Source organism: Alosa pseudoharengus, unplaced genomic scaffold (assembly GCF_046254945.1).
Source record: "Alosa pseudoharengus isolate Yale_2024_CS ecotype anadromous, Long Island Sound unplaced genomic scaffold, YU_APseudo_1.1 YU_APseudo_1.1_scf_8, whole genome shotgun sequence".
Classification (NCBI taxonomy): domain Eukaryota; kingdom Metazoa; phylum Chordata; class Actinopteri; order Clupeiformes; family Clupeidae; genus Alosa; species Alosa pseudoharengus.
Genome location: NW_027468870.1, coordinates 13,598,472 through 13,623,036, shown reverse-complemented (window position 1 = coordinate 13,623,036; position 24,565 = coordinate 13,598,472). Strand labels below are relative to the sequence as shown.

The 24,565-nt window shown below is 39.8% G+C and overlaps 2 protein-coding genes, 1 long non-coding RNA gene and 9 other non-coding genes across 12 annotated transcripts; all 12 read right to left on the bottom strand.

The window, feature by feature from the left end:
* Positions 1-174: 174 nt before the first annotated feature.
* Positions 175-4,440, bottom strand: LOC143112913 (V-type proton ATPase subunit e 1-like). Its single transcript, XM_076275333.1, has 3 exons — positions 4,201-4,440; positions 3,475-3,522; positions 175-1,220 (listed from the first exon to the last, which is right to left on the bottom strand). The coding sequence occupies exons 1-3, from the start codon at positions 4,302-4,304 to the stop codon at positions 1,127-1,129; spliced, it is 246 nt and encodes an 81-aa protein (XP_076131448.1). The 5' UTR covers positions 4,305-4,440; the 3' UTR covers positions 175-1,126.
* Positions 4,441-4,925: 485 nt separating this feature from the next.
* On the bottom strand, positions 4,926-15,754 carry pcyox1l (prenylcysteine oxidase 1 like). The gene is made up of 6 exons (XM_076275332.1): positions 15,343-15,754; positions 9,382-9,588; positions 8,661-8,835; positions 8,179-8,390; positions 7,478-7,618; positions 4,926-6,339 (listed from the first exon to the last, which is right to left on the bottom strand). The coding sequence occupies exons 1-6, from the start codon at positions 15,443-15,445 to the stop codon at positions 5,678-5,680; spliced, it is 1,500 nt and encodes a 499-aa protein (XP_076131447.1). The 5' UTR covers positions 15,446-15,754; the 3' UTR covers positions 4,926-5,677.
* A 5,296-nt stretch (positions 15,755-21,050) lies between these two features.
* LOC143112347 (uncharacterized) lies at positions 21,051-24,541 on the bottom strand. The gene is made up of 10 exons (XR_012984719.1): positions 24,290-24,541; positions 23,947-23,962; positions 22,854-22,902; positions 22,599-22,656; positions 22,344-22,401; positions 22,088-22,145; positions 21,832-21,889; positions 21,576-21,633; positions 21,329-21,378; positions 21,051-21,141 (listed from the first exon to the last, which is right to left on the bottom strand). It is a non-coding gene; the product is annotated as an uncharacterized LOC143112347 (long non-coding RNA).
* Positions 21,211-21,284, bottom strand: LOC143112970 (small nucleolar RNA SNORD65). The gene has a single exon (XR_012984831.1). It is a non-coding gene; the product is annotated as a small nucleolar RNA SNORD65 (small nucleolar RNA).
* Positions 21,457-21,529, bottom strand: LOC143112976 (small nucleolar RNA SNORD65). The gene has a single exon (XR_012984837.1). It is a non-coding gene; the product is annotated as a small nucleolar RNA SNORD65 (small nucleolar RNA).
* On the bottom strand, positions 21,713-21,785 carry LOC143112975 (small nucleolar RNA SNORD65). The gene has a single exon (XR_012984836.1). It is a non-coding gene; the product is annotated as a small nucleolar RNA SNORD65 (small nucleolar RNA).
* LOC143112974 (small nucleolar RNA SNORD65) lies at positions 21,969-22,041 on the bottom strand. The gene has a single exon (XR_012984835.1). It is a non-coding gene; the product is annotated as a small nucleolar RNA SNORD65 (small nucleolar RNA).
* On the bottom strand, positions 22,225-22,297 carry LOC143112973 (small nucleolar RNA SNORD65). Its single transcript, XR_012984834.1, has one exon. It is a non-coding gene; the product is annotated as a small nucleolar RNA SNORD65 (small nucleolar RNA).
* Positions 22,480-22,552, bottom strand: LOC143112972 (small nucleolar RNA SNORD65). Its single transcript, XR_012984833.1, has one exon. It is a non-coding gene; the product is annotated as a small nucleolar RNA SNORD65 (small nucleolar RNA).
* Positions 22,735-22,807, bottom strand: LOC143112971 (small nucleolar RNA SNORD65). Its single transcript, XR_012984832.1, has one exon. It is a non-coding gene; the product is annotated as a small nucleolar RNA SNORD65 (small nucleolar RNA).
* LOC143112969 (small nucleolar RNA SNORD65) lies at positions 22,981-23,055 on the bottom strand. Its single transcript, XR_012984830.1, has one exon. It is a non-coding gene; the product is annotated as a small nucleolar RNA SNORD65 (small nucleolar RNA).
* LOC143112967 (small nucleolar RNA SNORD49) lies at positions 24,047-24,119 on the bottom strand. Its single transcript, XR_012984828.1, has one exon. It is a non-coding gene; the product is annotated as a small nucleolar RNA SNORD49 (small nucleolar RNA).
* Positions 24,542-24,565: the final 24 nt, after the last annotated feature.

Below are 24,565 nucleotides of genomic sequence, written 5' to 3'. Positions count from 1 at the left end.
CACCTTTGATGTGATTTAAAAAATAAAGAATACTGTATTCTATTACAGATATGCAGCAGTTTAGGATTGCCGTTTTGGTGGTGGGTGTTATACTGTAAAATAAAATGTAACTGAACAGAACTGGTGATGACCTGGCAAAACAAAAGCAACTTAAAAGACACACATGCACACACATACAATCAGACATTTTATTCAGGATGCACTTGTAATTATTTGGCAATCTAGAATAACCTATAAATTACATGCTCTATGATGACGGTGATGAGTATCAAAAATGTGTATAACAACATGAATCAATCTTAATTACAAAATCAGTAAATTGTGCTGTTAAATCGTGGCATTAAGGTGAAATACACAATCATTAATTTCCATAATTAGACAGACATACCTTAGCAGATCAAAAGGCACACAAATAACAACCTCTCCTCATTTGGAGACAAATACATGTGGGGGCAATACTTATTTAGAGCAAGAATTTAGGGTCAGAGTTTCTGCAACCTGAAGGTTTAGAAAGAACCCTCAGAGTTCTTGTCAAGGCTTCAAGAATAGAAGTGAGGTGGGGGCTTGGGCTACTTTGATGGGAAGTTCCAAGACTGTCAGCTCAGGCCCCTGTCCAAGGCTCTGGGCAATCTTGAGGAGTCTGCAATGCACCCGCTGCTTAGAATCCGCCATCGTTCCAGGGCCTTGTGCCAACCTTTTCACTAAATAGGGAGTTACTCAGCAGAAACACAAATCCTAAACAAAAAGTGAGGCTGAATGATGCTTTGTACAGACAAGAAACTTGCACTTTCACCTCTTCTGTCTGTCTAGTGGCACAAGTATTTCATACAGAATAGTGGGAAAACATATTAAATTCAAAGTAGAGAGAGAAAGAAAGAGAGAGAGAGAGAGAGAGAGAGCGCTGTGAGAGAGAACTGTGAGCTCTGTCCCCTTTCCAATTCATCAACCCATAGAATTGAAGAGCCTTCACAAAGTATCTAAAGAAAATTATGGCAAGATGAATCAGGTTCCGAGCTCAAATTTGTCTGAGAGTGACAAAGAGTAGATATGTTGTTTTGGTCCTCATGGTTCTCAATGGTGAAATGTAGAGAAAATATTTTGTTTCTGTGGTGTGGTGAATTGTGCTTTAAGGCCAGTGATACTGCAGATACCAAATGGTGTCATTGCTCAAGGCCGGCCCAAACAGAGGATTCAGCTGTGCCAGGATTGCTATCAGCCAACTGTAGAGGAGAGAGGAACAAACAAAGTCAATACTTGTTTGAAAAGAAAGGGGGAAAAAAATCACATCCTCCCTCCATACTTAACCACTTTATTATCTACAACAAATCATCATGATGATGAATACTCAAATAGTTCTGTGTGAAAGTAACCAGAGAAAGCTCACAAAAGGAACAAAGAAACGCATTGCTTCCACCAAGGAGATTAGGTTTTCTGTCTGTCTGTTTGTCAGCAGGATTACCCAAGGAAGATCCCATGGAATTTTGTAGCAGACCTGAATCAGGGTGCATTCACAATTTATTTTCCACTTTTGCTAACATTGCACGATAGGGCATAAAATAGTAATAAATAAAAAGACAAACTACCAAACACAAACTTAACTCAATATAAAAAACAAAAGGAAAAATATACAGTACAGTACCTAAGACAAAATAAACAAACAGTAATGATGATAATGATAATTAATTAGCAAAGATATGAGTGGAATCATTCACTATTTAAGGAAAGCAATTGTATATAAGTGGGTCTTTAGACTAGATTTGAAAACAGCCACTGATGGTGCAGATTTGATGTTATAAGGGAGGCTGTTCCAAAGCTTGGGTGCTCTAACTGCAAACGATCGGTTACCCCTAGTTGACAGTTTACTTTCTGGAACAACTAAACGTCCCAGGCTGGAGGATCTGAGGGGCCGAGCCGGACAGTAGGGGGTTAATAAATCTTTTAAATAGTCAGGTGCCAAACCATGTAACGCTTTATAGGTTATAAGTTGGATTTTAAAATCAATCCTAAAACTCACTGGCAACCAGTGAAGATTGGCCAGAACTGGGGTGATGTGTTCCCTAAATTTAGACTTTGTCAAAAGTCTGGCTGCTGAGTTCTGAAGAGTCTGTAAACGAGAGATGGATCAACGATTTAGACAGGTGAATAAGGCGTTGCAGAAGTTTAGATTAAACAAATGCATGTATAATTCTCTCTGTGTCCTTTAAAGAAAGCATTAATCTGATTTTGGAAATGTTACTCAGTTGATAATAACAGGACTGGACAAGGAGTTTTACATGTTGGTCTAATTTTAAATCTGTATCAAATAAAACCCCTACGTTTCTAGAAGTGGTCTTATAGTCATCCATGCGTGTTCACTTCTGGCTCCTTGGGTATGAATTTGGTAACTCTAGCGGACTATTTGACGTCTTTAGAACACTAAACATATCGGAGGTATCAAATGTTAAGTTACTTACTTTTTTGACGGCAATCACTCTTATGAAGTATTGCTATTGTCTACCCAAAGTGAAATGCCTGTTTCGAAGTTAACTGATGGTCAAATAACCAAAAATCTGATTGTTTGTTGGGTAAGTGTCATAGTGACACAGATATTTCCCATATTTGGCTGGCATCTGATGCCATGATCATTTTGGGCACCAAAAAAAAAAAAAAAAAAAAAAAAAAAAGATATACAACAAATAATTTAGTCCTAAAAAATCCCAAGTAGGATAGACCTACTTACCAGTTGATTCTGCAAAAGTCAATTCAGATTGTGACACTTTGTGCGTTCACAGTGCTATAATGACATGCCCGTTTTGTACAATCAAACGGAATTGTTTATTATTGAGAGACTTTCCTTGTGAAACAGCTGAGGAAAATTATGATGACATGAAACATCTACCAGAAAACCTGGCTGGCTGAAGTAGTCCAAATAAATAGCTGCAGATGGCAAATGCTCAGGGATAATCACGAGACATGTCAAGCAAGATCTGTTCTCATGACTCTGGCTGAGGTGAAATCTAGATGGCTGTGACTTCACTAAAACTAGCTTCTCAGAGTGGCATGATTACACAAATGTCTCAGGCCTGTTGATCCTCTTCATGCTTTCTTACATTCTTTCTCTCCTTCTCTCAGAGAGAGAGAAAGAGACAAAAGCCTATTTGTTTTGAAGACAGCACTGGTGAGGAACAGAATTAATTGCAATATGGTCTGCACACCGCCCCCTATAGCCTTCAAACATGGCATGCACTCCCTCAGTTTATGGAGGTAGGGAGATGGCCTTGGGAAGTACAATTATCTAAGTCCTTGTGATTTGGGATACATTTAGGGATGTCCAAGGGTTTGATGTGATCAAATAGTAAGAATAGGCCTAAGTATAAAGAAAACCACGGGGTGATTGTAACACTTGAAAAACATACATACTTGAAAAAACAGTTGGGACGCATTTTGATATTAATATACAGTATTCTCCCAAGACTAAGAAAAATCCATACTTACAACAAGTAGCAGCAGACAGCTGTCAGTATTAACATTGTAATGATGACCCTGGGAGTGAAATGGGTTATTAGTGTAACAGGAACAGAAACAACATCTCTATTGTAGTGGCAGAGCTGAGAAACCTACATAGATCGTGATGCAACTGCGTGATCACCACATGATTAAATCGGGTTGTTTGTGTTTTAACAAACTATTTTACATGTACTCTAACAGAGAGCATCTCTAAACTATTAACAAGTCATTCATTGAACTAGTCTAACGTTACTTAACCGTTGTGTATGCCTCCCAAGTACAACTAATTTCAGGTACTTTTTCAGTTCATTCAGTAAGCGTTACTAACATGTGTTACACGAGAACACGTTCAGAACAAGATTATACTCAGATAAATCATACTGTCCAGATTCAGAACATAACGTAAGACATTATTTTAACTTGAGTTGCTCTTCTAGAATCAAAGGAGTCCTCTGGTATTGCTAACGTCAGATATCTAGTTACCTTAACTCAATATAACGTTAAAACTCCACCCGTGTCATGTCCATCAGCATTACCAACAGACCTATGGGTTTGTAGCTCATTTCTTTAACAGAGTAGATATGAGTTAACTGTATTAACTAAGTAAAGCGGAGAAAATCTACGCGAACCTGATCTCGCTTTTTTAGCTAACCATTAGGCGTAAAGTAATTAACGTTAACGTTAATGTCAAATAGCTAGCATGAGTTAACTTACCCACGGTTAGGTCCTTTAGGAATAAACCACGGCACAACTCCTCCAACGAAACCCCAAAACAGCGTTACAACAGCCATAGGAATGGCTAAATTGTGTTCTGCCATGGTTTTCAGCGAATACAATCACTTTCTGGGTAATCTGCCGGTAAAGTAACCTAACTTTAGCAACAGTCAACTTTTACTACGTACTCTGGAACACATCAGGAACAGCGGTCACATGACTTAGAAGGCTCTATGGTCCTACTGGTTGGTTTATGAAATGTCTGAACTGACCTGACGACGACAGCGGAGTAGTTATATTGGATTTGATACAACTTGATTTGTCGCATTATCGATTTTTTATGTTTATTTTGTTCTATATTAAATGTCATGTTCAGTATTTAACTCAACAAAATTATCTGCTCATGTAGTCTTCTTGGTCCTCATGGAGTGTCATTAAGGATTCAGTAGGCCTAGTCTGATAGTATTCTACTGTAGAACTGAGACTAATGTTGAAAGCTGCAAGTAATTCCAACCAGTTGTCATCAACCTAGTGAAGGTGGTTGAAATGTATGATAGGTTTCAATTATATACTACCTGTTCAGTAAACTCACCAAATGTTCTCTGGGTCCACTGAGAATAAAACTTGTGCATTCTTTAGTAAGCCTACTCTACTAGTGAGGGAATACCTGCCAACTGCCATGCTTGAGAATAGATACTTAGAACAAAATATTCCCTACCAAATAATAAAGAATTGACAAACATGTTTATTCCAATTATCTTAAACATATATACAGTCCAGCAACAGAGGCATCTTCAGAACAATGTTCAGAGCTTTCAGAGACATTTAAATAAATTATTTAGTATACAGTGAACCGAATATTGATTTACTGAAATAGTCCATGAGCCACAGGCCCAAAAAGGGGCGTGTCACTACCACTTGGGGGGGCAAATTCTCACTATATTTTTCTGAAAGCTACATATCTCTGGAGTATAAAATGGTATGATAGCAAGTTGGATCTTGTAGCTTTGTGGCTGTACAGGCCTTCAAAGTTGACCTCTGATTTGAAAAAAAAGGAAATTCCGCCTATTGGCTTTTTTGTTAAAACAAGAGCCCAGAAAATAATCCAAATCTTATTATTACTGATGCATATGTGGTGTTTGATGTTGGCGTACATATTTTGACTCATTATGTGATTTTGCTCTTCATTTTGGTTGATAAAATTCAAGATTTATGTGCAAAAAAAAAGCTAATTTGAGTTTTCAGAGCAACATGTTATGGCAATACCTGAATGCAGACCTTATTGATCATTACTATTCTACCTTCCTTACTTTCAATTGTGAGTTGAAATTAATGTTGACCATTGTTGTTGTTTATCTAATTGAGATGCTGTCATTCACATTTCTGATTCACGCGCACACACGCACACTCTCTGTCTTTTAGCCCATTACCAGTAGCTCTTCAAAAAAAGTTTTCTCTGTACACTAGACGCTGGTTATTACAGCTCAGTCTTGATTTTATGCATCAAGTCCTTCTGGTCAATCATCTCAACCTGGCGGCTCCAACGGTGGTACGCAAGCAGGGCGATGTTCTTTGCCGCCACAGAACTCATCTCCATGGCACTGCCTGCCCACTCAATACCATTGAGGTAGTAGAGTCCATCATGTAAGATGACCGGTGGGAGTTCCTGGGTGCTCCAGTAGTGCGGGTAAGCCTGCCAGTCCGTTACCTGCACTGAGTAGTACGACTTAAACAGCGTCTTCAGCTCCTTCTTACCCAAGGGCTCTTGGGAGAAGACCTTGTAGACGGCAGCCTCTTGAGGAGGCTTGCGGCGGAAGCCAGTGGTGATGTTCACTGGACAGACGTTGGCCACGCTGTTGAAGAACAGTTCGGGCGCCTCCGTGGTCAGGATGCCAGCGAAAGGGAACAGCTTGGGGTCTGGGTAGCCAAAGTAGGAGCAGTTTAGGTAGCCATGGACGATGGTGGCAACAGTGTGGTGGTAGGCTCCCGCAATGGTGGGAGGCGGAGAATCAAAACCTTCAAAGGAGATGCCAGAGCCCACATTGGGTTGGAGGGGGGTGGCCACCACAACGATGTCATACAGTTCTGTCTGATTCTCCATCTGGCTGGAGTAACTGAGGCGATACTGAGACGACTCACCTTACAAAACAGCAAAAGGCATTTCACATCCAAATTGTCTCAATACAATATACTCAACTGTCACAACAGATACATGGAAAACTTAAGTATCGACATGTGGTGGTGAGAATTATGGAGGTATTATGTAGAACTGGAGAGTGTGAGGAAGTACCACCCCCATTAATTTCAGTGGCCAACGCTAGGCTAGCTAATTTAACAAAATATATACAGTGGGCTGCTACCTATAAAATGGCATCCAACATATGCTCACTTCTTCCTACATTTTCACAACCAAGCCAATTAGGTGACATATTTCTGGTGGACACAACACGAAAGTATGCTGTCTATGTGGATTGGTGGATGAACTGGCAACTGACTGCAAGGAGGATCAGCCAATCCACATGGATGACATATCGACAAGTAAACACATGTCGGACGCCATTTTTAAAGATGGCAGGTGGCCAACTGAGATGCTAACAGGCTGATGCTACCCTCTAACCCTAGACCCTCTAGTGGGAATACTAAAACAAAGATTATACATGGCGGAGCAAGATATTTCCTCTGGAGCCACTTCCGGGAACCTGGACCTCGCACGAGGGGGGATGGGGTCAAAATCCCCCTTTATGCAGTGCAGAGAGGTCTATGGCCATAGCTCAGGATTTCCCCACATATGTTAAGATCTTGGTTCTATAGTTAGGAATGTGAATTTAATTGAATTGAATGTTTCATGATCCTCAAACCCTTTTGACCATTTCAGGTACATTTTTAGCATTTTTGAGCATTCCAGTCTGGAGAAAATCGACTTTATATCAGGTGTGGGCCTGTTATTTATTCTGCTGTTGTTGGCCGGTTGCTACGTACGGTCATCAATACGTCAACGTCACGCCTCTTCATGCAGACAGGACTCGACCCCCATTTCGCGCCCATAGACATGAACTACAAAAAAACTATCTTGCTTCGTCATGTAAAATCAGTCTGTTGAAAGAAGTGTCTATGATTTATCTTTATTTACCCATCATTTTATATCTAAGAATGTGTGAAAGAGAAATTTCTGTGAAAACGTACAAGATTTCTATAGCATCTATAGCTTCTTACGGTCAGAAATATATACCCACATCAACATCAGCAGTGACGGTCAAGAGTGGTTTGAGTTGCATACCTGCAGCCTGAGGTGATATGGCATTGACCTGTGCTTGGATGAGGTTTGCTTTGGCCAGCTTTAACAGCCCAGAGCAGACCAGCTTATTCCCCCCCTCCACTGCCCACAGGTTGGCCTGAGCCCCTGCAAGAGATACCGCCCCTGGGAAACAGAAAAGGCATATCGTACACTCTTCCCCATTGGCTACATGCACCAACTACAGTATACTGCAAAATTGTAAATATACTCATTTTAGGGGCAGCCGTGGCCTACTGGTTAGGGGTTCGGGCTTGTAACCAAAGGGTAGGAAAAATGTGGGCGGGGGGAAGTGGTTGAGCACTGCTCCCATGCCCACATCCACGGCTGAAGTGCCCTTGAGCAAGGTGTCTAACCACTCACTGCTCCCCGAGCGCCGCTGTAGCAGGCAGCTCACTGCTCCCCGAGCACCGCTGTAGCAGGCAGCTCACTGCTCCAGGTTAGTGTGTGCTTCACCGGGTTAGTGTTCACTGTGTGCTGTGTATGTTTCACTAATTCACAGATTGGGATAAATGCAGAGACCAAATTTCCCTCACGGGATCAAAAGAGTACTTATACTTACTATTTTAAATTTGAGATTGAGTCTATGTCCAAATATGAACATGATATAGAGATAAGATGATATGTGTCTGCAAGCTTTACACCTGACCACAAACAGTTCTGCGGAGGAACATCTGACTTCTTACCTACAAATGCAGGGATGCTAACGTTCTGGCCATAGTTGACCCTCATGATGGGGGCAATGACTTCGTCAATGAAGCGCTGAGACACACCGAGCTCCAGAAGCGACTCTGACAGAGGTCGCTGGGTCATATTGTGGAACCCTGAGCCTCCCAGAGAGCTCAGTAGCTCCTCCACCGAGCTGAAGGCATAGCCATGGGCCTGGTATTTATAGATCCTGTGGAGAGGTGTGGGGGTTAAAAGGAGGAGAGTGAAATGAGCAGATAAAGTATTAAATAACAAGAGATAGAGAGAGAGATAGAGAGAGAGAGAGAGAGAGAGAGAGAGAGAGAGATCACATTCAGTAGATATTGATTGTCATTTGATGAGTGAGAGGGGCCAGGGGCAACAACAAAGAGGAGAGATGTGGGAGGAGGTCTGGCTGCAGCAGTCACTAGAAATTCTTCTCTCGGTACCCGGTTCCCCTGCACCCTCATTCTCCACTCACCTCATGAACTTCTCCATGATCTCCTCCACCCACATCTGCAAGCGTATGAAGCTGATCCCATAGCGCCACCACAGGCGGAAGAGGTCAAGGAGGTACCAGTCTGTCTCCTCCAGGATGAACTCTTGGCCATTGAACACAGCTGTTTTCCCAGCCACATTCTTCCTGTACTTCAGCCCTGTTGAGAGTCAAATCAACATCCATGATACCTTCCCACTTGGTACTCGAAACATGCGGTCCTGGTTTCAATTAACTTGGGTGACCACCCACTCTTATATAAACCACTTTGGCTAGGAGGAGCATTGTATTAAGTCCAGTGTTTCCCATACATTGACTTATCTGTGGCAGCCCACCACAATATCAACATTGACCACCACACAATGATTTTCCTGGTTGTACTAAATTGTGTTTAAATCTGGTTAGAATCATAACTACACTGCACTAATTTGTTAAAAACGGTTGCATTCAAGTTAATTCTGCAAACATACCACCACAAATAGAATTCAATTCTGTGGGAAACACTTAAGTCATTTTGAAAGCTGGTGTAACATATGGGGCCTAGTGAATTGTGGAACGGTATTCTTTTCATCAACAATCTGACATGATTGCCTATTTCAAGTGGTGTGACATATGGGGCCTAGTGAATTGTGGAACGGTATTCTTTTCATCAACAATCTGAAATGATTGCCTATTTCAAGTGGAAGTGAGAGCGGTCAACACGTACCAAGTTGTTTAACAAAGTCTTGCATATGCAGATTGAGAGAATGGATGATGGATCCACCGGACTCATAGTCGTGGTGATTAACTGTGACTGTTGCCAACCGCCCGCCGACAGTTCCTTTTTCAAAGACATCAATGCGTACCTCTGGCCCAAAGTGCTGCCTTAAAAAATGAGCTGTCGCAGTTCCTCCAATTCCAGCCCCGACTACCGCTAAAGACACAAGAGGGATATAGAGATTGAGAGATATTCAGTGCGGTAAAATTAGATTCAGATTGGATATTCAGCAGACATTCGGCTGAGTTGATTTTACTGTTACAAACATGCGTTGTTAGTTGTGTGTGGCGCATGAGATTCTAGACGCCAATCCCGTTTACAGAGCTATTCATATCACAGCCTACATTTTGTTAAAAGAAGACTTAATTTGGTGTTTGGAAGCAGCAATATCTCACTTGTAATCACTTGTAATAACACGCTAACGCAAAGCACTAGAAGTACACCACAAACGTTATAAAGAACCTATTGTTGTGGACTACCTTTCACAGCAGTTCGTTTTTCAAAATAAAAGTCCTACATCTGTATTCACAAATGTAAAGTTATTAAAACTGGTGGTAACAGGTGAGATAACGTTATGTTAGGCTACTGTAATTAACATTATGGTAAATAAACACCCATAAGTATTTCTGGACTAAAATATTGCAAAGCGATTTGGTTACTTTATTTGTCTTGCTTTTATCAGTTGTAACATAGTCAAAACGTTAAGAATGTCATATCAGAACATGAAATAATAACTTAGCTGCCACACTTAGAAGCTAGCTATTCTAGCTAACGTTTATCGTAGCTCATAGTGCTAGGGCTAATGTAACTCGTCAGTTTGTACGTTGCCCAGCGAATAAACTTACTTCTTACATGTCTTAAGTTAAAGAATTGAAAGAAATAGGAAATAAAAAAAAACTTGAACGGTATTATCTGTTTAGATCTTGCCAAAGACTTTGCCTAAGTGCTATCTGCCGTCCTGTTCACAGTCTATGGTTGCTATAGCAACCGCTGCTGCGCTTCATACACTGAGGAGATAAGCATGCAATTGTGGTTGAAATACTCCCGAAACACAAAGAAAACAAACCAAAATATATCTATGCAAGAACATGGGATGTTGTTGTATTCCAAACAATAAGCCAACAGTCGTGGAAGGGCATTACTACGGTTAAATCTCACTATAATCTCCTAGCTGAGCGATATGTCCCATTACAACCCATTGATTTGATTCGTGTCGTGTTCTTGCCGTCCACTAGGCTATTTTGCTGTGGCGCGAACAAAACGTGACGTCACTTGCAAGGGGTGAATACACTGTTGTTGTTCTTCCTATCACAGCCCGTATTTTTTGGAAATAAGACTTCATTTGGTGTTTGGGGGCCATTTGTAATATTTCCCTTGTAATAACACGCTAACACGAAAGAGTAGAAGCACACCGCAAACTTTATATAGAATATATTGGTATGGACTACCTTTCACAGCAGTTGATTATTCAAAATAAAAGTCCTACATCCTACACCATTTTAACCCTCTTCTGGAGGTCTTCGTATCACAGCCCATATTTTTTTGAAATAAGACTTCATTTGGTGTTTGGGGGCCCTTTACACCTTCCAAGGCAACTTAGGTTGATTGTTAGAAAAGTAGAACTTTTTTGTTTTAAAAAAAAACCTGTGTGAAAGGTACTGTGCAGGTATAGGTTCTTTGTCATATTTGTGCCATGCCTCAAGCCTGGACATGTTATTACAAGTGAAATATTGCAAATTGCCATACAGAACCACACAATTACATCTTTTAGAAGATATGTGATGTGACATGAAGATCTCTATGAGAGCGATAAAATGATGTGACCTATTTCCTGACACGTTTGACCCGCTGAAATATATGCATGTGAAAACTGTTGAATAGAGAAGTAGGACTTTTACTATGAAAAACCAACTGCTGTGAAAGATATTCCATAACAATAGGTTCATAATAACATATGTGGTGTGTTTCTACATTTTTGTGTTAGCGTGTTATTACAAGTAAAATATTACATATGGTCCCAAACACTAAATGAAGTTGTATTTCCAAAAAATATGGGCTGTTATACAAAGAGCTCCAAAAGAGGGTTAGAATGGTGTGATTTATTGAGCAACAAGTGCGCCACAGCCTGAAATATTGGCATTGGAAAATTATGTCAATGTTTGTATAGAGAAATAGGACTTTTACTTTAAAAAACCAACTGCTGTGAAAGGTAGTCTATAGCAATAGTTTCTTTATAACCTTTGCAGTGTGTTTCTACTGCTTTGCGTTAGCATGTTATTACAAGTGAAATATTTCAAGTGGTCCCCAAACACCAAATTAAGTCTTATTTCCAAACAATATGGGCTGTGATACGAAGAGCTCCAGAAAAGGGTTAGAATGATGTGATTTATTTGGCCACAAGTGACCATAGCGTGAAATTATTGACATTGGAAAATTATGTAAATTGTTGAATAGAGATGTAGGACTTTTATTTTGAAAAACCAACTGCTGTGAAAGGTAGTCCATAGCATTAGATTCTTTATAACGTTTGCGGTGTACTTCTACTGCTTTGCGTTAGCGTGTTATTACAAGTAAAATATTTCAAGTGGCCCCCAAACACAAAATGAAGTCTTATTTCCAAAAAATATGGGCTGTGATGCGAAGAGCTGCAGAACAGGGTTCAAATGGTGTGAATTATTTGGCCACAAGTGCACCACAGCCTGAAATATTGGCATGGGAATATTGTATGCATTGTTGAATAGAGAAGAAGGACTATTATTTTGAAAAACCAACTGCTGTGAAAGGTAGTCTACGACAATAGATTGTTAATAACGCTTGCGGCAGACTTGTACTGTTTTGCGTTAGCGTGTTATTACAAGTGAAATGTTACAAGTGACCCCCAAGCAGCAAATTAAGTCTTATTTCAAAAAATATGGGCTGTGATACGAAAAGCTACAGAAGAGGGTTCGAATGGTGTGAATTGTTTGGCCACAAGTGCACCACAGCCTGAAATATTGGCATGGGAATATTGTGTGCATTGTTGAATACAGCAGTAGGACTATTATTTTGAAAAAACAACTGCTGTGAAAGGTAGTCTACGACAATAGATTGATAATAACGCTTGCAGCAAGCTTGTACTGTTTTGCGTTAGCGTGTTATTACAAGTGAAATGTTACAAGTGGCCCCCAAACACTAAATTAAGTAATTATTTCCAAAAATATGGGCTGTGATACGAAGACCTCCAGAAGAGGGCTAACATGGTGTAATTTATTTGGCCACAATTGCGCCACACCCTGAAATATTGGCATGGGAAAATTACGTCAATTGTTGTATAGAGATGTAGGACTTTTATTTTGAAAAAAATAACTGCTGTGAAAAGTAGTCCATACTAATAGATTATTTTTAATGTTTGCGGTGTGCTTCTACTGTTTTGCGTTAGCGTGTTATTACAAGTGAAATGTTACAAGTGGCCCCCAAACACAAAATGAAGTCTTATTTCCAAAAAATATGGGCTGTGATGCGAAGAGCTGCAGAACAGGGTTCAAATGGTGTGAATTATTTGGCCACAAGTGCACCACAGCCTGAAATATTGGCATGGGAATATTGTATGCATTGTTGAATAGAGAAGAAGGACTATTATTTTGAAAAACCAACTGCTGTGAAAGGTAGTCTACGACAATAGATTGTTAATAACGCTTGCGGCAGACTTGTACTGTTTTGCGTTAGCGTGTTATTACAAGTGAAATGTTACAAGTGACCCCCAAGCAGCAAATTAAGTCTTATTTCAAAAAATATGGGCTGTGATACGAAAAGCTACAGAAGAGGGTTCGAATGGTGTGAATTGTTTGGCCACAAGTGCACCACAGCCTGAAATATTGGCATGGGAATATTGTGTGCATTGTTGAATACAGCAGTAGGACTATTATTTTGAAAAAACAACTGCTGTGAAAGGTAGTCTACGACAATAGATTGATAATAACGCTTGCAGCAAGCTTGTACTGTTTTGCGTTAGCGTGTTATTACAAGTGAAATGTTACAAGTGGCCCCCAAACACTAAATTAAGTAATTATTTCCAAAAATATGGGCTGTGATACGAAGACCTCCAGAAGAGGGCTAACATGGTGTAATTTATTTGGCCACAATTGCGCCACACCCTGAAATATTGGCATGGGAAAATTACGTCAATTGTTGTATAGAGATGTAGGACTTTTATTTTGAAAAAAATAACTGCTGTGAAAAGTAGTCCATACTAATAGATTATTTTTAATGTTTGCGGTGTGCTTCTACTGTTTTGCGTTAGCGTGTTATTACAAGTGAAATGTTACAAGTGGCCCCCAAACACAAAATGAAGTCTTATTTCCAAAAAATATGGGCTGTGATGCGAAGAGCTGCAGAACAGGGTTCAAATGGTGTGAATTATTTGGCCACAAGTGCACCACAGCCTGAAATATTGGCATGGGAATATTGTATGCATTGTTGAATAGAGAAGAAGGACTATTATTTTGAAAAACCAACTGCTGTGAAAGGTAGTCTACGACAATAGATTGTTAATAACGCTTGCGGCAGACTTGTACTGTTTTGCGTTAGCGTGTTATTACAAGTGAAATGTTACAAGTGACCCCCAAGCAGCAAATTAAGTCTTATTTCAAAAAATATGGGCTGTGATACGAAAAGCTACAGAAGAGGGTTCGAATGGTGTGAATTGTTTGGCCACAAGTGCACCACAGCCTGAAATATTGGCATGGGAATATTGTGTGCATTGTTGAATACAGCAGTAGGACTATTATTTTGAAAAAACAACTGCTGTGAAAGGTAGTCTACGACAATAGATTGATAATAACGCTTGCAGCAAGCTTGTACTGTTTTGCGTTAGCGTGTTATTACAAGTGAAATGTTACAAGTGGCCCCCGAACACTAAATTAAGTAATTATTTCCAAAAATATGGGCTGTGATACGAAGACCTCCAGAAGAGGGCTAACATGGTGTAATTTATTTGGCCACAATTGCGCCACACCCTGAAATATTGGCATGGGAAAATTACGTCAATTGTTGTATAGAGATGTAGGACTTTTATTTTGAAAAAAATAACTGCTGTGAAAAGTAGTCCATACTAATAGATTATTTTTAATGTTTGCGGTGTGCTTCTACTGTTTTGCGTTAGCGTGTTATTACAAGTGAAATGTTACAAGTGGCCCCCAAACACAAAATTAAGTCTTATTCCCAAAAAATATGGGCTGTGATATGAAGAGCTGCAGAAGAGGGTTCGAATGGTGTGCATTATTTGGCCACAAGTGCACCACAGCCTGAAATATTGGCATGGGAATATTGTGTGCATCGTTGAATACAGAAGGGGGACTATTATTTTGAAAAACCAACTGCTGTGAAAGGTAGTCCAGAGCAATAGGTTGTGTATAAGTTTTGCAGCGTGCTTCTACTGTTTTGCGTTAGCATGTTATTACAAGTGAAATATTGTGGCTTCAAAATACCAAATGAGGTCTTCTTTTCACCAAATGTGGGCTGGAGACCACTGTAAACGGGATTTAATTGTGTGATTTATAAGCCTAGAATCTTAGATGTGTACGACACACGATTAACAAGCAACGTACGTTGTAACAGTAAATCAACTGAATGTCTGCCGAATATCCAAAATCATTCTAATTTTACCGCACTGAGATATTCAAGGTTTTGGCATGATAGCAAGATTGGTTGTTCATGTCACATCCTGTCCAGCGTTAACAACATAACTAGCAACATAACTGAAAGGTTACAATGTAGGTCTACTTATGTATTGCAATTCTTGCCTTGGGTATCACTTAAACAGCTGGTAGGGACTACAATACTTGCAACAATAGTAGCCTACAGGCAACTGCACATTTTGATAGAACGAACCACCTATTTTGTTAGCATCGCCTGGACCTCAGACATGCTTACCGATTTTGGATGGTGGTGCGCCATCAAGTTGTGCAAATCCTGAGTCTCCGAGCACATAAACAGACGTTAATATCTGCAGATATATCAGAAACCCAGGGTTCATCGTTGAGCGTGAATTAGTAGGAAAGTGAGCAATCAGCTCCGGGTTGGACTAATGTTACGGATGATGGATTGAGCCGGTGCAGTCATCGGGTCCACGGATCAGTCGCTGTAGCTCCGAATGTCTAGAAACCGATGACCGCTGCGAAATACAGGAAGTCGTTTAATCAGCCCGATGAAAAAATAAAAACGCTCACTTTGAGGGTTTGACAATGACTGCCTGCCATCCGGTAACAAAACACGAGCGCCTGATTCCCTGCTGATTCCACATACGAGGTCACACCCAATAAAACTGCGCGCGATAGGCCTTTTCCGGGTTGGGTGGGATCGAAATCCATTCATTGGCTGAACCGGAACCCAACGAGCAAAAAGTAAATAAAGTCTATGCTTTAATAGGACAGCAGAGGGGGCAAATTAAAGACGTTAAGAGCTACAAATAAAAACTATGGCTACGACCATCAGTATGCCTACAAAAGAGAGCAGGGTGCTGGACATATAACTAGAATATCATGAAAAAGTTGATTTATTTCAGTACTTCGATTCAAAAGGTGAAACTTGTATAATGTATACATTAATTCCACACAGACTGATATATTTCAAGTGTTTATTTCTTTTAATTTTGATGATTATTATAACTATAAGGAAAACCCCAAATTCAGTATCTCAGAAATTCTAATCAGCTAATTAACTCAAAAACACCTTAACATGGCCTCTCAGTCTAGTTCTGTATGCTACGCAATCATGGGGAAGACTGCTGACTTGACAGTTGTCCAAAAGACGACCTTGATGCAAGACATGAGTTTCAGCTGTCGCATTCCTTGTGTCAAACCACTCTTGAACAAGAGACAGCGTCAGAAGCGCCTCGCCTGGGCTAAAGACAAAAAGGACTGGACTGCTGCTGAGTGGTCTAAGTTATGTTCTCTGATGAAAGTATTTTGCATTTCCTTTGGAAATCAAGGTCCCAGAGTCTGGAGGAAGAGAGGAGAGGCACAGAATCCATGTTGCTTGAAATCCAGTCTAAAGTTTCCAGTCAGTGATGGTTTGGGGTGCCATGTCATCTGCTGGTGTTGGTCCACTTTGTTTTCTGAGGTCCAGGGTCAACGCAGCCGTCTGCCAGAAAGTTTTAGAGCACTTCATGCTTCCTGCTGCTGACCAACTTTATGGAGATGCAGATTTCATTTTCCAACAGGACTTGGCACCTGCACATAGTGCCAAAGCTACCAGTACCTGTATCCCTGTTCTTAATTGGCCAGCAAACTCGCCTGACCTTAACCCATAGGAAATCTATGGAGTATTGTGAAGATGTGATACGCCAGACCCAACAATGCAGAACAGCTGTAGGCCACTATCAGAGCAACCTGGGCTCTCAACACCTGAGCAGTGCCACAGACTGATTGACTCCATGCCACGCCGCATATTGATGCAGAAACGGCTCCCACACACAGCTGCGTTCCGTCAACGCATGCCAGTGGGTGTTCCCGACGGTAGCTATGCAAATGACTTGAAGTAAAACCATAATGTCATTGGTTGGTGCCGTCCGTAGATTGGCTTGATTGGCCGGTGCCGTCTGTTGGTGCATCAACAGCTGAACTCAACGCGAGCGGCGGGAGAAACGCGACGCGACGGACCCACAATTCAGTTCGGCAACGGATCACGTGAGCCCATTTAAAGTGAATGGGATGCGTCTCCAGCAATGCGATGCATGCAGCTGTGTGTGGGAGCCGTAATTCAGGCAAAAGGAGCCCCAACAAGTATTGAGTGCTGTACAGGCTCATACTTTTCATGTCCATACCTTTTAGTTTGCCAACATTTCTAAAAAAAACTTATTCTAAGTAATATTCTAATTTTGAGATTTTCATTAGTTGTCAGTTATACTCATCAAAATTAAAAGAAACATTTGAAATATATCAGTCTGTGTGGAATGAATGAATATAATACACAAGTTTCACTTTTTGAAAGATAAATAATGTACTTTTAACCCCACTACATTTGAAATATGAGCATGAAGTACTTGTTACTTTTAACCACATTTGATTCTTTACGGCTCCCACACACAGCTGCATTCCGTCAATGCATGCCAGTGGGTGTTCCCGACGGTAGCTATGCAAATGACTTGAAGTAAAACCGTAATGTGATTGGTTGGTGCCGTCCGTAGATTGGCTTGATTGGCCGGTGCCGTCTGTCGGTGCAGCAACAGCTGAACTCCTCAACGCGAGCGGCGGGAGAAACGCGACGCGACGGACCCACAATTCAGTTCGGCAACGGATCACGTGAGCCCATTTAAAGTGAATGGGATGCGTCTCCAGCAATGCGATGCATGCAGCTGTGTGTGGGAGCCGTTAAATGCAATAGACCAGTGTTTCTCAAAGTGTGGTCCGGAAGCTATCCCAAGTGGTCCGCCAGCAGACGTGGTAAAATATAATTCATGGGTTTCATCAGGTCCCTTTCCACAGGTGTATTAATCAAGCACCATGCAGTCTGCATGGATAATTAAGGTGCTTAATTTTATACACCTGTGGAAAGGGACCTGGTGAAACCCATGAATAGGCCTAGAGGAATTGTTTGCAACATTGAACCAACTTGTATGCAAATCCAAACAGTTCTGCAACACTGTCTATAAGATATGTCAGTTTAAATCATATGAATCCTCTGACACAATAAGCAAAGTGCAAAGACAATAAGCAAAGTGGTTCAGTGAGTAGGCCTATTGTGTAGGCCAGGGGTGGCCAACCTGCGGCTCTTTGCCACCTCTCGTGCGGCTCGCGGCTGCTCAACTGATGTTCTCATTTCTCCTTGGATTTATAGTTTTTTATTTTTTGAAATAGCCTATATTTCTGGTAAATGAAAATGCTTTTCATAAGTTGATAGTACTGGCAATAGTTAGGCTGCAATGTTTAAATAAAAATAATTTTATTGTCATGTTATGAATAGAAGTCTAGCCCATAAAGAAACAGAAACGTTTGTTTCTTTAGCCAGGTGTAATGCTACTGTTGCAATCAGGAAAACCCTGATGCAAATAGAAAGAAGAACACGGACATTCAAAAGGCTGATTAATCTTTTTTGTAGGCTAGCATATCCCTTCTGGTTGATATGTCAACATAACCAAAATAAAACCGTAAAAATCCTGTTTAGCACGTTAGTTTGGTACTTCACTTGGTATGCCAGACTTAACTGATGCATAAAAGCTTCAAACCTGAACATTTCCCAAAGGCACTGACCTTTACAAGTACAAGGTAAAGGCAGAGCCCGTCTACGGAGAGCCTGGCCACTCCGTATTAAGTCCCATTATACCGAATTTTGGTTGCAGTTCCACCAGAGTTCCACTGGGGGCGATCGCCATGAGTGCAGAATGAATGGGAGTCAATGGAGCTAGACGGCTAAATTTGTCTCTTTCACCTGATTGTCGTTGACAAATCTCAGATTTGATTGTAGTTTATATAACTTCAACATGGGTTACAGGTCAAAAGTTAAATGAACGAGTACTTATGTCCTTTTGATTTCTTACAGGTTGGGTCGTTGTTGCCCATAACACGCTAGCATTGTGCTAATGAATGACGTCATTGACACGTTTGAAAGGCTTTTTAGAACAATTAAGTGACTTTAAAAAATATAATACTCAACCAAGTGTATTTTCTTTGCCTCCCCTTTCGAATACAATATTGAAATTACTTGGAAAAAAAATATAACCCGAGAAAAGTGAATTTTGAGGGGTACCTCCATGCATTCTGCACTCGTGGACGAGCGCCCTCATGTGGAACAACAGGAGGAACTGCAACCAGTTCAGAAACCGGAAGTTTTCCGAGAGTGGCAGTTCTCAGTGTGTGTGTGTGTGCGTGCGCGCGCGCGTTGCATGTTGTATATAGTTCTTGTGCATTTGTGTACGTGTGCATGCTGGATATAGTTATTTTGCATATTGTATAGTTCTTGTGGGTTTGTGTGTGTGCATGCTGTTATATAGTTTATACCTCCGCCAAGGAGGTTATGTTTTCATCCGGGTTTGTTTGTTTGTCTGTTCATCTGTTTGTTCGTAAGATAACTCAAAAAGTTTGGGAGTGATCCGGATCACCGTCTGGATCCAGGAGGCGGTTATGTTTTCGCCTGGCAGAGGTCTGCACTCTCGGAGTGCTTTTTTAGTTTTGCATGGCACACTTAATTTCTTAACTGCCTCCTTACCAAGTTTCTTAAAGGTTTTCACCAACTCACCCAACCAAGTACATGTGTTTACCTTGGAAAAACAATTTTGAGCCTGGCTTTATCACAGTATCTGCTTTTGTGTGTATGCAAATTAGAGCATTTTTAATGAGATAGGGCCTCATTTGCATATGTAAACATTAAATTATAAAAAACATTCAATACATTTGTTTCTCATCTTAACATAAGTAATAAACTCAGAAAGTTTCATGGTGATATTATTTACATTTTTTACCCTATTAACCTGTACTGCCTCGCCTTAATTGCCTATTTATGCTAATTATGCAAATTGCCCAAAGTGCAACTTTAAGCAACCAAGTTGAATTCCACCCACTAGGCCTATAGATGACATTTCTGCAATAAACTTTAGGGTACTCAACATTTCTGGGTTCATGAAATCACGACTAGACTATGTAGCCCGGGAGAACCCAGACGAACCAGTTAGCAGTTGAGATTTGAGAAGTGATCAATACAAAAAAGTTAACCAGGCTATCCTCCATGATCATTGCAAAATTGTAATGAAACTAGACAATCACCTGACATTCACCACCACACAGCTGGATCTTTAGCCTATTATTAAATTATCTACTCAGTTTTCTATTCAGCAGTGAAAAAGTTTTAGATGTAGGAACAGAATGAATAATGATTTAAATTTAAAGTTATGAAAATAGATAAAGGTCTCTTCAAGTCCTATGACTGACCAAAGGATGTATACCCTATTAATGACCAAAAACACATTTCAATACATTATAAAGGAAAAACATACTTGTACTTATGAATATGTGCAAGTATCTTTAAAAGCAAGTACTTCTGTACTTCAACTTAAGTAAAAATCTTGACTTAGCAACTTCCTTGTCGTGGAGTAACATTGGACAAGGTGCATCTACACTTTCACTTAAGTAAAGGAATTGTGTACTTTGTCCACATTTGATTAGGATTCAAAAATGTTATACTGATCTAGAAAGGAGGGGGTGGGGGTGATGGTAGCCACCAGTATATCATTTCCTTCATTACTATACATGTTCAGTCCTTATTTAGCTCAGCATCTGCCAATGCATCAAGAACCACCCCGTCCGGTTCCTTCATCTGAAGTCATGTGCTGTAAGGTCAAATATAAATTTCCCTACAATGCACTACTGAGCTAAAGGGGCTTTCACCCATCCTGCAAAAGCCACGAGTTTCATTTGACATCAACATTCTGCTGACTTTAAATCAGCTTAACTTTAAGCTCTAAAGTGAAGTTACAAAAAGCTAAATTGTTCATTTTCAAGCCACATTTACACTAAATCAAAAGTACAGCAATGGAATCACTAGCTCAAAAAGTGTTCCCAAATAAATACAAACTGTCAAGTGCAATATGAACTAACAAACACAAACCTTAATGGTTATGAGGAAAACAAAAGCCAAAGACCCAATCATCTCCTTCACAATTTATTGCATCAACATAAGACACTCCAAACATTTCAATTGAGCCATAACAAAGCAGGGACTACCTGGATGCAGCTTTTCCTGTACAGAAAAAGAAAACAGTAGGTACAAACGCCACAGTAAAGACAGGCAGGATGACTTACAAACAACTTTCAGAAAACCGAACATCAACACTGAACAATCTGACGGTAATTCCAGCTTTTTCAGTTTAGATTTCATCATGAAACAGGTACAAGTAATAACGTTAAGGGAGAAAAAAGCAGCTCACCTTTTGAGATGCTCAGGTCCAAATCCCATACCAACTGTCAATTCAGTCAACTGTCAATTTAGAAAAGGAATAAGTTGCATTAATCACAAAACCTCAAGAACCTGTTTTGTAAAAACGCACAACTTGATGTTCAGAAAACCGAATATCAACACTGTACAATCTGACGGTAATTCCAGCTTTTCAGTTTAGATTTCATCATGAAACAAGTTTAGCAAAATAAAGGCACCAAAACAAAAAAGCAACTCACCTATAAGATGTTTAAGATGCTCAGGTCCAAATCCCATACCAACTGTCAATTCAGTCAACTGTCAATTTAGAAAAAGGAATAAGTTGCATTAATCACAAAACCTCAAGAACCTGTTTTGTAAAAACGCACAACTTGATGTTCAGAAAACCGAATATCAACACTGTACAATCTGACGGTAATTCCAGCTTTTCAGTTTAGATTTCATCATGAAACAAGTTTAGCAAAATAAAGGCACCAAAACAAAAAAGCAACTCACCTATAAGATGTTTAAGATGCTCAGGTCCAAATCCCATACCAACTGTCAATTCAGTCAACTGTCAATTTAGAAAAAGGAATAAGTTGCATTAATCACAAAACCTCAAGAACCTGTTTTGTAAAAACGCACAACTTGATGTTCAGAAAACCGAATATCAACACTGTACAATCTGACGGTAATTCCAGCTTTTCAGTTTAGATTTCATCATGAAACAAGTTTAGCAAAATAAAGGCACCAAAACAAAAAAGCAACTCACCTATAAGATGTTTAAGATGCTCAGGTCCAAATCCCATACCAACTGTCAATTCAGTCAACTGTCAATTTAGAAAAAGGAATAAGTTGCATTAATCACAAAACCTCAAGAACCTGTTTTGTAAAAACGCACAACTTGATGTTCAGAAAACCGAATATCAACACTGTACAATCTGACGGTAATTCCAGCTTTTCAGTTTAGATTTCATCATGAAACAAGTTTAGCAAAATAAAGGCACCAAAACAAAAAAGCAACTCACCTATAAGATGTTTAAGATGCTCAGGTCCAAATCCCACACCAACTGTTAGTTCAGTCAACTGTCAATTTAGAAAAGGAATAAGTTGCATTAATCACAAAACCTCAAGAACCTGTTTTGTAAAAACGCACAACTTGATGTTCAGAAAACCGAATATCAACACTGTACAATCTGACGGTAATTCCAGCTTTTCAGTTTAGATTTCATCATGAAACAAGTTTAGCAAAATAAAGGCACCAAAACAAAAAAGCAACTCACCTATAAGATGTTTAAGATGCTCAGGTCCAAATCCCACACCAACTGTTAGTTCAGTCAACTGTCAATTTAGAAAAGGAATAAGTTGCATTAATCACAAAACCTCAAGAACCTGTTTTGTAAAAACGCACAACTTGATGTTCAGAAAACCGAATATCAACACTGTACAATCTGACGGTAATTCCAGCTTTTCAGTTTAGATTTCATCATGAATCAAGTTTAGCAACATAAAGGCACCAAAACAAAAAAGCAACTCACCTATAAGACGTTCAGGCCCAAATCCCCTACCCACTGTCAATTCAGTCAACTGTCAATTTAGAAAAGGAATAAGTTGCATTAATCACAAAACCTCAAGAACCGGTTTTGTAAAAACGCACAACTTGAAGTTCAGAAAACCGAATATCAACACTGTACAATCTGACGGTAATTCCAGCTATTTTCAGTTTAAGTTTCATCACTATACAATCAAGCATTGAGATGAGCAAACCAATTGCAAAATCAAGTACAGTGCCTATAAAAAGTGTTCAGCCCCTTGCTAAAGTTGACAAGAGGAATAAAAACAAATCTGATGGATGGATCTTAATGCCTTAATTTAAAAAATGAGAAAATCTAACCTTTAAGGACACCAATTTTCTTTGTGAATGAATAATGTATCGCAAATTATCGTGATTTGCATTGAACTCAATGAGCATCAAACCAGCTAATGACACCTCTCATAGCACCACTTACAAGTCTGCTGATCCTTGCACTTACCAGCCGTCTTGAACTGACACGTAACTGTTAAAAACAGCACTCACTGATGCACTTATTCTTACTGTACTCTACCGTTTTTTAAATGGTCCTAAAATTGTTGAGAATTGCTTTAAAACTTAACTTACCATGTTAGTCGCTTTGGCTAAAAATGTGTCAGCCAAATGTAATGTAATTGTAATGTAATAGGCTAACTGAAATACACACCATGCCAATTTCTAGGTATGGTGAAGGGTATGTGACGTGGGGCTATTTTAATTCCAAAGGCCAAGGGAAATTTATCAGGATGCATAGTATCCTGGATCCATTAAATAACTGGCCTTTAAAAATAAAAAACTGCCTGCCTCTATGGGAATTCGACATAAATCTAGGGTTATAAATATTTATGCACCCTGCATCTTAACTAACAACATTTATTTACAATATATTATTCATTCACAGAGAAAATTGGTGTCCTTAAATGTTGGATTTTTTTTTTTTATCATGGATTTTTTTAGATCCATTTCCAAAAGCTAATTTTGTCATTTGTCTTTTTAGTCAACTTGGGGCTGAATACGTTTTATACTGTATGAACTTAGAACTTAAAATGTATATAAGCTACCTTCGATCATCACCACCTGCAGAAAAAATAAACAGCATTTAGCTACACACACGTCCAGCAAAAATCACATGTAACACTCAATTTATGATAAGCACTGCAAATTCACTCTGAAGAACGAAATCGTCAGTTGTCGCATAAGACGGCACTTCCTATTCGCAGTTTTCTTCATGGTAAAAGCAGTAAGTCAACAATGAGCTTATTTAAGTATAGCGTTCGTTTGGGTTTCAACTTGAAACAATTATTAATTTGGCCCCCTGTTCCGAAAGAGTCTAACATTGCACATTATGAAAAAGCATCATTTGTCAACAATAATCACTGTTTGAAATGTATTACATGCACCTACTTGCTGCAGGCTAGCACATGCTACCGCACCACGTGTTGAGGTTGACCAGACAGCTAACATTAGTTGGCTGAGCTCTAAACAAACGGCGTTAACGTTACTGCCATCAAGTTCCCACACACCAAGCATCGTGTATACATGTAAAGATAAGGGCATAAACAATCAAAAGATAGTTGGATAAACGTATTGCCATAATTGCCCTTTCTACAGCTGGACTAGCCCTGCACCCCTCCACGTTCGAATCGACGAGACGTCTTGAGAGACTACTCAACTGGACGC